We start from the raw sequence: 16015 nt of genomic DNA on the forward strand, positions 1-16015 counted from the left end.
GCAGCATCTTATTTGAGTGTAAGTTTTTGTCATTTTTGCACTAGATGAAAGCCTTCTTTTCATTATTAATTCTGAGGTGGCTTAACACTGTGTTATACATGATAGGCAGCTCTCCAAAACACTGCTTTGTGCTGAGCCATCAGGCCAAGCCCAGCCCTGCCAAGCTCCCCAGGAGGCTCCTCCATGGTGCACTGACCAGCTGTGCCTCTCTGGAGCTGCTGCAGCTTCAGCCCTGGGAATGCTCCAGCCAGGCATCCCTCCACCCTACCAACTACAAAGTCTGAAATGGCCCCAGCTCCTCTGCAGACATGAACCATGCACATATTTAAAAGGCCAGCTAAGCGTCCATAAATATTAAGATTAAAATCACTTATAGAGTATATAATTTAAAGATCAAGCATACTGGTTTTGACACAGTCTAATATTTATGGAAAGTGTTTGGTTAGCCAAGATCCTGTCCTGCTGAAACAATTCCTCTTGTGAGGAGCTGGGATACCCTAGTGGCAACATATGGATTTGTTGGAGCGTACAGTGCATTTATCTAGGAGAGAAACATGGAATGTGGATACAGTTTTTCTGTATGAAAACTACTGTGAAATATCATGCCTCGGTATTATTAAGTGTCTGGCTCATGAGAAATTATAAATTTGGATTAGGGTCATCTCAGAAAGATCTTTACTGATGGATTTTAATTTGAGGAAAGGCAATGTAGCAACTTCTTGATCTGGAATTCAGGTGGACAGCATTTTTGTCGTACTTCCTATATTTATAGCTTGTGTCCCTATTCACTTCTCTCCTCCAGACCACTAAATACCAAATGTTGATTTCTCTTCTGCTTTTGTGCAGATTTTTCCCACCCATGTTGGCCAGGCTTCTGAATACAGCTTATTTGCAGGCTTGGCCAGAGCCTGTCAGCTGCTGCTGCTGCTATCCTGCTGGTCTCAAAGCAAATGGAACTGTGTTGTACAAATTCCCAGTCATACCTCAGAGCACTTGGGGGCTTTTTTTCAAGAACCATCAAAATCCCCTGGATTATTGGTTTACACCCTTAGTCCACTTTACTGTCAGGAGCCAGGAAATTGAATGGATTCACCTGTTAGTCATGTGAAGGTTTAGTTCTTCCAAAGCTGGAAGTTTTGGCAACAGCCTTGAAAATAGTGAAGCCACATGACAGATGTGTCAGCTATGCCAGTGTCTATCATACAGAAGGAGCAAACAAAATTTGTACTGGCTTCAAGACTGGGCCAATAACTTCTGTCCCTCTTGATACCAGCCTGTTATTGCATCTTCTACCTGAAGCTATTCTAATATTAATTGTTAATTTTAATTATTCCCTTGCTAATATAAAGGATTATATTTAAAAATATACATAATTTACAAATATAATTTCTTACTCCCTTATTAGAAAATGGAAAATTATGCATTGCAATGACACTAGCAAGTGCGATTTTTCTTTAATGTCTCTTTTTTTGTTAATGAATCTAATATTCAAAGAGAAGTAATGACATGATTTCCTCCAGGGAGCCAACAGCTTAAAGGAAGTTATGTACTTGGTAGTCATCACTTATCTTCCCCATCAGTGGAAGCCCTTAGTAGCCTGGACTGTCACCCATGCTGCTGGCACTTGCTCTGACAGCCATCAGGAGTATTTGCAAATGAAACAGTGGGGAGATTTTAAAGACTGAGGTTCCAAAAATAATAAGCACTTTTGATTCTCCTTTTTCTACATTGTCTGGTTGCTTTATGCATGTGAAGCTAATTACTCTCATTTGTGGACAGTAGAGCTAACAGCAACAAAGGGATGTTTGAAAAATTCTAACAAACCACTACTAATACACTACTTGTGTAGTGTATTAATTTATACTACTTTTAATCCAAATTGCTCAGTAGAATGTGTCATTTCACCATGATGTTGCTAGAGCTTTAGCAATTCCTGCTTTTGATAACCAGTTGTTAATATGCAGGTCCAAATTCTAAAAGGATCTTCATGTTCTTTTTAGTTTAGATGATTGGGATGGCTTTTCTAATGTTTTAAAGTCTGTGTCTGCTGACTTGCTGCTGATCTTCTGCTTGTTTTGTGATGATTTTCATTGATGTGTTTTCTTTTTTATGCAGTTTCCTGGTTAGTTTTATGGTGGATGCACGCGGGGGTTCGATGAGGGGCAGTCGGCACCACGGCATGAGGATAATCATCCCACCGCGGAAGTGCACGGCACCCACCCGCATCACCTGCCGCCTGGTAAAGAGGCACAAACTGGCCAGCCCACCACCCATGGTTGAAGGAGAAGGATTGGCAAGTCGACTTGTAGAAATGGGGCCAGCAGGGGCACAGTTTTTAGGGTGAGTTGTTCTGTGAGTTTGTTTATGCTCATGTCACACCTTTCATTCCCTTTATCCTGTGGATCTAGGTAGTTAAACATTGACTCTACCTCATCTGAGCCTGTAACACAGGCTACTTAAAAAATTAAAAAGTGCTAACCTGCCATTCTTTCTGGAAAGAACCCTTGCATTTTAAGAAGAGTTTTGCCTCTTTGATGATTGCAGGATGGAGCTGAAGGTAAGGAAAGCCATGGAAAGGCCAGGTCCCACCCCCATCTACTCATACAACCCTGCCTTGGAAGTCAGGAGGAGTCACACACTGAAAACCCAGAGCAGGTTTTGACCCTCTTGCTTGTAGAGTATTTAGAGGAACAGAACTGTCACAAAGAATTGTCCTAGAGAGACCCACAGGGACCCAGATACTCAGCTCTGTTCCCAACATGCGCAAGACTCCCTGTGGAGCTGCTGGGAGCTGCCTGTCTCTGTCTTGTGGAGCAAAACCACTTGGACTGACAGCAGAGCACCTACCATAGAGTGGTGGCATGAGTAGTACCAGTGCTAGGAACTGACTACTTTTAAAGCTTAAAATAGGGGAAACAATCCACTATGATGTGGCCTTTTTTTTCTTAATTATAAATTTTGTTCATTACCATGAGTGGCACCCTGGTATAAACTGCTGGTTCTGTCGGGAATGACAGCTTGTTCCTAATTTCCCCTTCTCGTTTCTCTTCCTGCTGCATGGATGTTATTCAGTAAACTGCATCTTCCTAAAAGTCCTCCCCCTCTAAATGAGGGTGAGAGCATGGTTAGCCGAATCCTGCAGCTTGGTCCACAAGGAACAAAATTTATTGGGTAGGATATGTACGGAAAAGATACAGAATGTCTACAGTTTTTATTTTGTTTCCAATTTTTTGTTATTCCCATTATTTTTTTTAAGTTTCCAAAAACTTTCAGTTGATTTATGTCACTGAAAGAAAATCATAGTGGCTTGATTTAATATAGCTCTGCTACTACCTTGTGCTTATAGGCATGTAAAATTCACTGCCAGCATTCTGCTTTCATAACTTCTGTGCTTTTTGTAATTCTTTAAATTTGAAGTGTTTCTACTGCATTAAATACATTTTAATACACAGTGGCAGTCCTTTAAGTTCAACCCTGTGGTAGAGAAGGTATTTACAGGCCTCAAGTGAGACTGTTTTGGGAAGAACATTTGTTAAATGTGATCTCATAAAGCCCATTACTTATGAAAGATTATTCAGAAAAAAATGTTATCAAGTGAATGAATTGATTCAGCAAGATTGGATCTTTTCAACCTGCAAGAGGCGGCTTGTTAAAATAAATTTACAAAGCCAAGTATGCTACCCAAAGGGACTGCAGTGTATAGTCTAAATATGTAAGAATGTTTCCGTATGTTTTTGACTGTTGTTTTCAAACCATATTGTGAAATTTATCGCATTAGGTTTTCAAAATATTGGTGAGTGTTTGGTGTTCCAAACCTGTTCAATACCTTCTCACTGTAAATGTCATGCACAAAATTGTGTAGTTTCTAAATATTTACAGAGACAGTATCTGAAATATTAGCCTGCAAAGATTGTACTACAGCGTTAGTTTTCAGCTTGTGCTCTTTTTGAACTAGAGAGTAATTATCTTAAGCAATGTATTTAAATTTTTGGTATTTTCTTGCTGCGCACAATGGGAGAGAGCAGCTCCATTCCTGTTTTTTTGTTAAAGAACTGGAGACTTGAAAAATAGGCTGGGTGTTTCTAAAAGCATCTAAAATATATGTTAATTAACTCTTTTTATAATTTTCATGGGGAAAAAAGACTAACTCTTCTCCCTGGGAATTTAACGTGCAAACTGGGTCTCAAGCTAGTTTGTTTTTCCCCATGATGGCTGTTGTGATTTCATGCTCAAGTGATGGATTGGTTAATGCACCCAACACCTGGCAGACATACAGTACCACAGAAATGCTGCACACTTCTCCCATCATGTGATGCTGCTTTTAAACCAAGTTGTTACTAAGCAGTTAAACCCTTTACAACCTCTGTAGGAAAATAATGATACTGTCTATTTAAATGTCTTAAAGCTGCATAATCCATAAATGTTCACTTACTGTGTGATTTCAGTCGGTTTGTCTTAGCATACTTTAAAATGCATATCCTGCCTGTGAAGTGTTTGGCAACAGTGTTTGTTTTGTTGAGGAATGGCACATGAAGTGAATGGTGGTTTCTGTTGGTTGTTCATACAATGTTCAGCAATGCACTTGCAGTCCTCTGTTGAAGGTACATTGTCTGGTGACATAGGTGTATTATTAACCACCTTCTCATTCCCTTTCCTTCCCCCCAAAATGTTTGACAGTAGCTAATATAAATGTGGTCGTGATGTTGCTAAACCCAGAGAAATCCGTGCTGAAAGGATCTAATGATTCCCCAGTGATGTTTGCCGTGCAGAGGTTGCAGCTGTGATGCTGGGCATGAGAACCAGAGAGTGGAGCTAAAGAAAAACGGTTTCTTATTTCACAGGAGCCGCATCAACAGAGAGTCAGGGGGAGCTTTGAAAACTTTGGGACTTAGTTTTAAGTTCAAAATCTACATAAATGCATGGTTCCTGTTACAGTCAGTGGCTGTTGCATGCACTGGGATAGCCAGACTGCTTCTGAACCGACTTTGTCCCTTCAAACTCTCTGAGCCAAATCCGAATTTTGACAATGCTAATGCCAGTTAAAAGTCAGCAGCGCTGTGTGCTGGAGGCAGGTTGGATAACCCACAGCCTGGGATAAATGAGCAAGGAGAACTCTCCTTTCTAAAAGTTGCCACTGTTTTTTTCATGGAGGCAGATATTTCAAAAGATTTGCACTAAAAACAAACTATATATTAGGATTTTCAATTTATCCATTAATATAGTTTAAATGATAAAGGATTGTGCAGCTTTGGCAATTTTAAAACCATTTTTACTGTAATAGTGTTAACTATTTAAAATGACTGTAGTTTTCTTGAGGACCCATAGGAAATTAAGGGCAGTGAGGAAATATAGGGTTAAAAATAACATGATTCCTTTTTCTCTAGCCCTGTCATAGTGGAAATCCCACATTTTGGATCAATGCGAGGCAAGGAAAGAGAACTGATCGTACTCCGAAGTGAGAATGGTGAAACGTGGAAAGAGCACCAGTATGACAGCAAACATGAAGATTTAACTGAAATACTCAATGGCATGGATGAAGGTAAATATTTTCTCAAAGCTTTAGCTAGCCTTGCCTTTTTGAAGGCTTGCTAATATGGGCTGACTAAAGCAAACTAAAATAAAACAGTGCAGAGGGTGTCTGACTTCAGGGAATACAGTGTGTGTTCCATGTTAAACTAATGGAAAGAGCATAAGGAGAAATTGTTCTGCAGTGGCCTGGAGACATCCAGTGAAATGAGTGGTGAATTTTGGTCTGAAGTCTTGCCAAATTTAAGCAGAGCTTGCACAGTTCTTTCCAGCATAAATTTGAGAATAACACCCAGCTTGAGGTACATGTGCCTCTGCTGCTGAGGCAGGGCCATGGGAAGGTCATTCCAAACCAATGATGAAGTGTAAATATCAGCTATATGGGACCTTCTCACAGACTCAGAGCTTGGCCTGTAGAGTGTTCTTATTTCAAATGGTGTTGTTAGAGATTGCCTCCCACAAGTACACAACCTGCCTGCCCAATGCCCATCTGGGAAGTCTGGCTCCCTTGTTTGGCTTGAACATTGCTGTTCATGCGAGAGTCCCTCAAGATGAGGGGACACAGCTGTACAAATCCATCAGAAGATGCTGTCACAGATGGCCCCTGAAGAAAAATGGTGGGTGAAGAAAAATGGGGCTGCAGTGATTCCTTGGTACCACTGCTTTCTTTTCTTAGCTAGCATTTTTCAATACTTGTGCTGATGAATCATTGCTTGAGCTCTTTGCATCTGAGTGTGAATGCAACAGTTTGTGGTGTGAACTTTGATTTCTGTAAGGGTTTATCCACAGGATTTTTCCTGGATAACCTACAGAAAGTCGTAGCATGTTTGGGTACAAGCTGCAGGAAAGTTCTTTCATTATCAGCAAAAGCATGTGATGAGGCTGTGGATGGACGCTCTGAGAGGTGTCTGTCGGGGAGCTCTGCCTTTGATTTCTGCCTCTCCTTGTTTGATGAGGGCAGCCTCAGCAAAAGGCATGCCTTGGGAACATGGAGAGTTGTGCTGTTGTGAGGGTCTCCCTGGGCATCTGAAATACAACATTTTTACTGATTTCCAAATCTTCTGGGAATGGGACAACAGGAAAGGTTTCACTTTGAAGTATTTGTGCTGCACCTGAGCTTGTACAAACACAGAGGAATAGCAAAGATCTGCTTGTTTTATGATGATCTATTGTAGCTATTTATTTCTAAATATAATAGAACTGACCAAACAGGAGGACAGAAACACTGTGTATGTTTTGTCAGTGGATTTGGAAAAATAAAATAAACCTCATCACTGAAGGGTTCCTAAAAGCAGTGGAACAGACATGAGATGGACATGGTCCAGGATAGTATGGCTTGGGGAATTATGATTGCTGCAGGATTGAATGCAGTAGTTGTAGTCTTTGAAAAAGAAAAATCTCACCACTGCCCCTCCTTCTCTGCAAACTGGCATGGGATCAGAAGTGATGATTTGGTGTTTGGGTGAAGTAGTGGTGCCTTTACAGGGTTGATGTAGTCAGCCCTGATCAGCAGGTTGCTTATTTGCTTCATGTGCTTTTCAAACTGAACTTACTTTGATTTGGGGGTAGGAAATCTGGGCACAGAAATATTGTTCGGAATTGCTGCAGCTTGCAACATTTAAGAAAAAGAGTTCACATGCATAAATTAACAATTTACAATGACCAGCTCAATAAATAAAAACACTTTGAGAGAGGTGGGCATGAAGCCCTCAGTACTTAGAGACTAAAACAATAAGCTTCACAGTATGGAGCCATAGGACAACTTTAGTATCTACTGAGGGTTTCAGGAGGCTCTTTCCTTCTGGGGAACTGCTGTTTGAGGTTAGTGGGTATAAGTGCAGCCAAGTAATCACACGGAGTATGATGGACATTATTCTGTTAGAGTGAAAATATTTGATGCCTTAAAAGCCAAAGTTAGGAGTAGCTTTTACAAATCCAGGCAACCATTCATGAGAGGAAAAGGAGAAGAAATACTGCAGACACATCCACTGTATTGATTATTTGTTCGGTTAATTTTTGCTTAATCCTTCTCTAGCTAGGAAGACAAAATTTTAAAAAACCTACCCTGCATTAAAATAGTGCAAGGTTTTTGACAAAATCCCACTCTCCTTAAATGACACCTTTTCAATGTAAAAGGTCTTCCAAGCAATGGCCAAAAAATTACAAATTTGTAGACTTGAGTGGGTTGGGTTTTTTTAATCTGAACTTTTAATGGTTTGTTACAAAATAACACAGTCAGACTTGGCTCTGGGGGAGTATCTTACATCTCAGAAGACATGACTTTGGAACAAGTTTATTTCCAGGTATGAGCTCTGGAGGCAGAAGCAAGCTTTAATTTAAATAAAAAGCAGCCACATAGTCATTTAGAGAAATTTAGTGCGTCTTTGCAAGAAAACTCATCTGCATCGTCATCTCTAAGTGCCACGAGGTGCTGCAGGAGTGCCCATTTCCCGTTAAAAGCAGCTGCTCCTTTCTTTGTCAAAGCTGCTGCGATCACAAATCCTTTCCTACCCGCGTAGTGAAGGAGGGCAATCAGACCCTAATTCGCAGGTCCTTAATACGCAGTTTGCTCCTCAGTCTTGTTCCGTTTTGCTCTCCCCCTTAGCTAGGGATGAGAGCAAGGACATCCTGGCTCCCTGCCCTCCGTGGGGACTGCCAAAAACCCGCTCTGTGCTGGAAGCAGCACCATCTGCTGGGAAACCTCGTCCTAGACCCGAAATAATCCCGAGCAGGAGGCACTGCTCCAGGGCTAATGCAGGATTAAATAGCAGCAGAACTTTTGGGTTATTATTATGAGAGAACAATGATGTAAAGAGCCTGTTTTTCTTTGGTGCAGTCGAGTTTCTGCTTAAATAGGTTTTATTTTAAGGATGGTACTGTACTTAGGCAAATACAGTGCTGAGGGAATACAGGGAATTTGGCATTTTCAGGAGCAGGAGGAGTGTGGCTCCAAACACAAGGGTAGCAATTCACAGCTCTTGGCCATATTTCATTTATTTATACTTGAATCAAATAAAATATATGTATTTTTTTTAATTTATTATTTTCTTAGGAAGAAGCTCTCTGTGTTGTAATTGGTAAATACATTATGTTTTCAGACAGGCTCCTTTTATATATAACTTCTGCTTGCTATTAACATTCCTGCACCCTTTACCTGTAGACAAATTGTGAGCACAAATGTGCACATTGGGGTAGCTAATTTTTTTTAAAAACTCATTTGCAACCTAGGGAATGAGCCAAGAAATGCAAATGTTTGGGGCTACAGTGTGCTTGCAGCTGCAAGCTACAGTGTCGTTTCAGATGGGAAGCAGGAGTTTTTACATAACAGATCAAACCAGAATGTGACCTTGTATATGCTTAAAGTTTAAAATACCACCATAAATCACTCTGCAGTGATTTTGCCACATTTCCAAGAAAAGTTTTTAAACATATTGCTGTTAAACTGTATGTTGTGAACGGCAAGATAAAAGGCTGCACAAAAACAGTCATAAAGGACATTACCTTATTTGAGGGTGAAACATCCTTGTGGCACTGGGAGTGTCTAGTTATGTGTGTGAAGCACTGAGGCTGCAGGTGTGAATCTGGTTACCAGCATCTTCCTGCCCTCAGTTTCTCCTTGCCCCTTGCCATATCCTCTCCTCCCTCCATCCCCCTCCTGTATGTTTCCCCATGAGGAAGCTGCCTCCTGCATGCCATGAATTTAGTGCAGCAATTCCTTAATGGCCACATCTCTCTATGTGAAGACCTGGGATCCTGTGCTCACCCCACCCTGTGGTCTGTGGACGGTGACAAGGTCAGCTCTGCTCTAGCCAGGACTGAGAGAGGGTTACACAACTCAGAGAGCTGTTCAGTCCGGGAGGTACAGGTGAGATTTGCTATTTCAGTGCTAGCAAAATTCTTTTGAGGCCCTGGCAAGGGAAACCAGAGGTGCACAGTCACCTTGAAGCTCATGAAACAGCCAGGTGTTCTGTGACTTGTCTTACTCTATTTCGAGTCAGAAGATTCTTGCTCTGTGTTACCTTATCTGAAAGTTAAAAAAAAAAGGCATTAGATGTGGATGAACTTGATCCACAACTGCCTCTCACCAGAGACAACTGCTGTGATTGCTTTCCTTGACCTGAGACAGCCTGTGTGAGCTCCCTCTCTGATATTGGAGGATGTGACTGGGTTTCTCTTCTGTCCTAGAGCCTTAACCTTCATGTGGTAGCATGCACCAACAGGTGGGGAGCTGTGATGTTCTTTTCCTCCATCCTTCTTCTCTCTCTGTCTCTTCTCTTCTCCATCACTCCTGTGGAAGATCAGACCCCAAACCATGGCACGATAAGTGTACCATACACATGGTTGGCAGGAGAAGACTTCTGCACACATTATATTCACATTACCTTTCTCTTGATTCACTAAAGCTGAATGGCTGTAAGGGTTAGTACAAGCCTGGGAGAGAGTGACATTGGGAGATTCTTCCCAGTTCTGCCACTAACCTTTCTGCTTTGCCTCGCCGTGCTTTACTATCCCTGTCTGTATGATGAGGGGCACAGCATACTTCTCTATGGCCAAAACTCCCTTCCCTCCAAAACACAACCATCTAATCAAAAAAAGCTTCAGGATTTTAAATTGAAACATTTTGCCCACAGGAATGAAGTGCCCACAGCTGAGGAAAATAGTAATGATGATATCTCCCTCTGTAAAATGCATGAGGTGTGTTTGGGAAACATAACCTCTCTCAGGACTCGTTTTCCTCATTTCATTAGGCCGGTCATGCTAACGCTGCATTTCTCAGGCAGTAAGAGAGATAGCTTGATTGCTCACCATCTTTTTTTTTTTTTTTTTTTTTCTGTTAGAGGGCATCTTCATATAGAAGCTTACATATGTATCATCCAAACATAACCTCCCTATATACAGTCCAACTCCTCTCCATGCCTGACTGTTCTGCCACTCTTCCCATCTTCCCCCTCTAAAGGAGAGTGCCTACCAAGTTCAAAGGACTTTGAAATATTCTTGTACAAATCACTATTTTTCTGCTTCAGGAAAACTTCAATTATCCTTCACCCCTGTAAGCATTTTACAGTGATTTTTTTCTCTAGCAATCATCAGGATTTACCAGTCAAGATTATGCCTGCCTGGGAGTCTAAGAATCCAGTTTGTGTCCTGCACAAGCTATTGCTTCCAGAGGCTTCAGGCAGAGTGCCTAAGTCATTAGAGGGCTTCAGATATCAATCTCTGAGTCAAAGTAAATGAAAGCTGACATTATGATAAGAAATTACCCACTTCTGGTAGGTACACATGATCCACAGCAACACTGTGATTAATCCAAACTACCTGCTGAATGTTTTAAAATGGAAAACTGACATTTTACCAAATTTGCATTCTAATTCTTTTGGAACTGTAGTTGAGCTTACATGTCTAGAGGAGGCAAATGTCTCAATCACAAAGTATTTTACAAGTGTCTTTTGTCTTAGTATTTTTTCTGGTCTTCCTGCTTTCTCTTGCTGGATCTGATAAAAATGTCATCTTTTGAGAAACAAACTTTATTTGAAATTTGCTTTTTAAGGAGGAAAATAAGAGCTGAAATTTGTGGAGTGCTGCAATGTAACCCAATTACCAGAGGTAAAAAGGCTAAGTGCAAGAAGTTACAAGGAGAAATTCATGTCAGTTACATTATTATCTCCATTTGTGTATGGTGTTTATATCTCAGGGATTTCACCAATGTGTTTGGGGCACCAGTGCAAACATATATATGTATATATATATATACACATATATACATAGATTTGCAAAAGTCGTTATATTTTGTTGTATCACAGAGTTTCCCCCAGTGCATATGTGGGGAAAACTATGTCATGTGCTTAACTAATTAATAGGAATAGGTACTCTATGCACCTTTCTGAGCCCTGGTGACCATACAAACTGGGAATGTGGCTGAGAGCACTAATGGTTGATGACCTGGCTGTTTCAGTTGTATCTGAGGATGCATTAAGGTTCTCTAGGAAGTGAGGGACACGCTGCAGTTATTTTGGGGTAGATAACCAAATGGCTGGAATCCTGATGTGTAAGGGAAGCTTGCTCTTGGTTCAGTGCTAGTGCTGGGAGGCAGCTCCGTCACTTCCACAGTTTCATAGAGAGCTTGGTATCTGGTCAGGGTTTTTTGGATGCCAGTCTGGGCAATAACTGTCTCAAGTGCCTTAGGTGACCAAGTTCTGGATTGTGCACCTGACATGAACAGATAGGTCATGAACGACTTCAGTCTCCTGTGGTTTTCTTTATTACAGAACTATATGGGGGAAGAGGCTGGAAATAATTTGGAGATATGCACAGAAAGATCAGATAGAAATGAGAGAGGGAAGAAGTTTGACTATCTCTTTCAGCCCTCCTTGGACTTCTGTCTGTGTGACAAACCTGCCATTCTGTGGCAGCTGCTGCTGCAGACTGTTACACCCAACTACTTAGGTGTCCTAGCAAGTCTTTTTGTCTGTTGCTGTTGGTCCTTATTGTCAAGTTTTATACAAAAGTTCACAGAAATAATAAAGTTTGATAATTGATAGCACTGAATGGCATTTTTTTTTAACTCCTGTAATAAATAAATAAATCATAAACCCTCCAACTTTCTTAGGCATTTTAAGGCTTATTCAGAGCCCCAGACTCACAGGTGTGTGTGGGATGAACCTGGGCAGGGGATGCATAAACATTTTACCTGTCTTGTGCCTCCAGAGCTGGATAGCGTGGAGGAACTGGAGAAGAAGCGAATCTGCAGGATTGTCACCAAGGATTTCCCCCAGTACTTCGCAGTGGTTTCCCGGATCAAGCAGGAGAGTAACCAGATCGGCCCCGAGGGCGGGGTGCTGAGCAGCACCACGGTGCCACGTGTCCAGGCCTCCTTCCCCGAGGGGGCTCTGACCAAGAGAATCCGCGTGGGGCTCCAGGTAAAGATGCTTTAGTGCAGCATTTCTAAGTTCATCTGTCTTGATTTGCGAGACTGGAAGCTGCAGAGCCTGCAGCTCCTTAGCAGTGGCTGTAACAAGGGGCTTTTTCACACCTGAGGTCTGAGCTGGCACGAGTCTGCCTGGGCGCTCTCAGTGTCACTCAGGCACAATCCTCCTCCCTGCAGCAAAAGATCAGCTCCCCTTGAATCACCTCCATGATTATTGCTTAGCATTCCAGGAATGGAGAGAGGAAAGCAGAGACCTGGAGCCATCATAGTCCCAGCAACCCTACAGCCACAGTCCCTGTCTTCTGTAGCAAAGCAGCAGCTTGTGAACAGGGTCACAGGGCTACCCTCTGCCACGGGAATGTGTTTGGTAGGGAATACATGCAGCTGTTTGGCTGCTGTTACTTGATCAAAAACCTCCAATGTACATCTTCTGGGTCTTAGGATGTTCACCACCGGCATTTCCAGAGGTGAAATCTGGAAGAGCAAATATCTTAAACTCTGCTTAAACAAACTGCACAGAAAGTGGAGAAATGTTCCATAGGAATAGGAGGCATCTTTGAGTTCAGTTTGTTATCACTTAAAGTTCCCTTAATAGTATTACAGGACTGATGGGCAATGAAAAAGAGATGCTGGGTTGAGTTGCAGTGCTTGAAAGTAACGCTGTTAAAGATATTTCACATCTCAAGATGATTAATCTTGAGAAAATGGAAGCTCTGCTGTTCTGGTTCTACAGTTGTCTTCCCAGAGCTCTCCAGTGTGAAGGAAGTATGATATCTCTGTATGTAGTGTGACTGCTGAGACTGCAGTATAAGTGCTCATTCTCTGCATATCAGTGCACTCTACAATTTGAATAATAGCAAGTCATGGGTCAGCCTGATTGAAACAGACTCGAAAGTTTAAAAAAAAAAAAATTGAAAAGGCAAATGGATGCTAAGTCCCATTAGCATGTCTGTCACTTTTGACTGTAGAAAATTTATCTATAAGTCTATCTATAACTTCATTCATTCTTTGTGATTTTGACCCAAATAAGTATTTCTTTCTAATGATCACAGGAAGCACTGAGTACAGAGGTCAGTTGGAGTGCAGTGTTCCTCAAGAGCATGAATCTGTGTTTGTCAGAGATGTAAGAATTGTCCATGAGCTCCAGGAGACAGTATTTAGTCCTCACTTCTCAAGTGCAAAATAGGCTTGTTTTTGTGTTTTGAAATTGTAATGTCACTAATCACTGTAAATTAAGAACAAAACCAAACATGCTCTGAAAAACTCTCAGCAAATACTGCAAGGAACCTTCTGAGATTTAAAGTTTAGCTGTACCATTTAGTGATTAGGAAATCAGAAGTAAGTTGTTGAATAAAAACTAAACATGAATTTCACTAATAATCACCCTTGAGAAAGCTTCCTGGGGGAAAAAATTCTACAGAAAATATAAAGAAAATAGAATTATCATTTAGAAAATAATTCTGCATGTCTATAAACAATTTTTAGCTCAAGTTTAAGTATATTCCCTATGTTGACAGGCTCAACCAGTTCCAGAAGAGATTGTCAAAAAAATCCTTGGAAACAAAGCAACATTCAGTCCTATTGTCACTGTGGAGCCCAGAAGAAGAAAATTCCATAAGCCAATAACCATGACAATTCCTGTGCCACCTCCATCAGGAGAAGGAGTAACCAACGGGTACAAAGGAGACACAACTCCCAGCCTTCGACTCCTATGTAGCATTACAGGTTAGAGAAAGTCCTGCTCTTTGCAAAGGTTTCTGTGGCAGCAGCTCTGCTCACTCTCACAACTCCTGCTTTCCAGTAAGGGAGCCTTGGTGTGCTGGGCCACCGGGGTTCAGATCAGCTCTCCTGAGCAAAGCCAGCTGAGGTTATTTCCAAGGCTCTCACTGGTTTCCTTAGCTTTGTATCTGGTCCCATGCCATTCTAAAAGAGCTCTCCCAACACATGTTAAATAGTAGTCTATATTTAGCCAGTATGAAGAATTTCAGTCTTGGTTATTAAATATGCTTGTCAGTAAAAGTAGCTTTCAGAAGTAATACTGTCCTAGCTGATATCGAGGGGGAGTTGCTGTTGACTTGTTGGTATGTTCTTTGCTTACGTCATTTTTTGTTGTGTGACATGTGATGCCACGTATAACATGTTGGAGATCATTAATGTCTAGGTTCTCTTTCTGTGTGTGGAGATAGAGATACACTTTATGCAGTCTGTGTGCTTAGTGTCTGAAGGGAAATCTCCCTGGTGTGTATTTGCACAGGAGGCACTTCACCTGCACAGTGGGAGGATATCACAGGCACCACTCCGCTGACATTTTCCAACGACTGTGTCTCCTTCACCACCAACGTTTCTGCCAGGTATGGGAACAGACCCTGCCAATTGCACCTCAGGGGTGGCTTCCCTTGATCAACACCATGCATGGTTGTGAGATTGTGTTTTGATTTCTGGAAGCCTTTCATGAGGCTGATGAAGCGGTGATGTCCCAGATGCTGCTTTGTCACTGCCTATCAGTGTTCCACACATCCAGGGCTGCACACAAAGCTCTGGCCTGGCTGTGACAGGGTCTCCTGGCAGGCACACAGCCTGTTCCTCTGAAGGCTACCATGCCACACAGGGTTTGGTTTCTCTGTAAATGGCAACAGAAAGGGAAAGCTTAAGATGTTCATCCCATTAAAAAAAAAAGGGGGGGGGGATTCATAAAAATGTGTTTAAAAAATTAAAGATATTTAATTTCTGGCTGTGGGATTTTTAGCTGAAAATTATATTAAATTGCTTTCACAAAAATATAATTTGCAAAAAAATTATGAATTCATTTTGATGGTCTTCATGGACTTAATGTGTTGATTGCAGGCATTTAATAGGATCTGTACAAATCACATATCCTAGTGGAGAAAATTCACGGTATAGCAGGTAGAGAGTTTCATTCAGTAAATTACATTGCAACTATAAAAACCTTTATGAAAAGACAGAGAGTTGCTGGAAAACCAAATAGATCAGGGTTAAAATAGTGTGGGAAGTACTGATACAAAGTATAAATTATTTATGATTTGTATCACACTTGTCTTCAAACTCATAATCATTAGATGAGAAAAATAACACTATAACACCTATCTCTGGGAAACTTCACTGTGGGCATATTTGGTTCAACCTAAATGGGAGATGATTTTGCTGTGTGTGCTATAAAGGTGTTTGTTTTAGCAAATCAAATGCACAGTGAAGTATCAGCACATTACAATGTACACTGTGTGTGGTCACAAGAAATTAAATTTCCCCACTTTGACTTCAAATGACCCTTCAGATAGATAGTTCCATGAGACACCAGTGTGTTGCCACTGGTGATGAACAGATCACACGGACACAGGTCGAGGTGTGGTGAAAGGAAGAGAGAGTTTATTTTTCCTCCCAGGATTTATAGGTTTCTGACCACGGCCAGGGATTGGATGGTCAGGATAACACTTTCTCACTGCACTGGCCATGAGAAATGTCTATTATAAGACGTGTAACAGAAGGAATGTATACCTATCTCTATGTTTATAGTTACTGTCCTGGGAAAGTCTTAGAAAACTATGT

General features: G+C 41.3%; 1 protein-coding gene across 17 annotated transcripts in view; it reads left to right on the forward strand.

Moving 5' to 3' along the window:
• ANK3 (ankyrin 3) overlaps positions 1-16015 on the forward strand; it is a 291521-nt gene that overhangs the window by 232503 nt on the left and 43003 nt on the right. For all 17 annotated transcript variants that reach the window (XM_058842005.1, XM_058842004.1, XM_058841986.1 and 14 more), the window contains 5 exons: positions 2116-2340; positions 5385-5539; positions 12232-12443; positions 13969-14176; positions 14706-14802. In XM_058842005.1, the coding sequence (XP_058697988.1) occupies positions 2116-2340; positions 5385-5539; positions 12232-12443; positions 13969-14176; positions 14706-14802 (897 nt within the window). The remainder of the gene's footprint in view (positions 1-2115; positions 2341-5384; positions 5540-12231; positions 12444-13968; positions 14177-14705; positions 14803-16015) is intronic.

This window comes from Poecile atricapillus, chromosome 6 (genome assembly GCF_030490865.1).
Source record: "Poecile atricapillus isolate bPoeAtr1 chromosome 6, bPoeAtr1.hap1, whole genome shotgun sequence".
NCBI lineage: Eukaryota > Metazoa > Chordata > Aves > Passeriformes > Paridae > Poecile > Poecile atricapillus.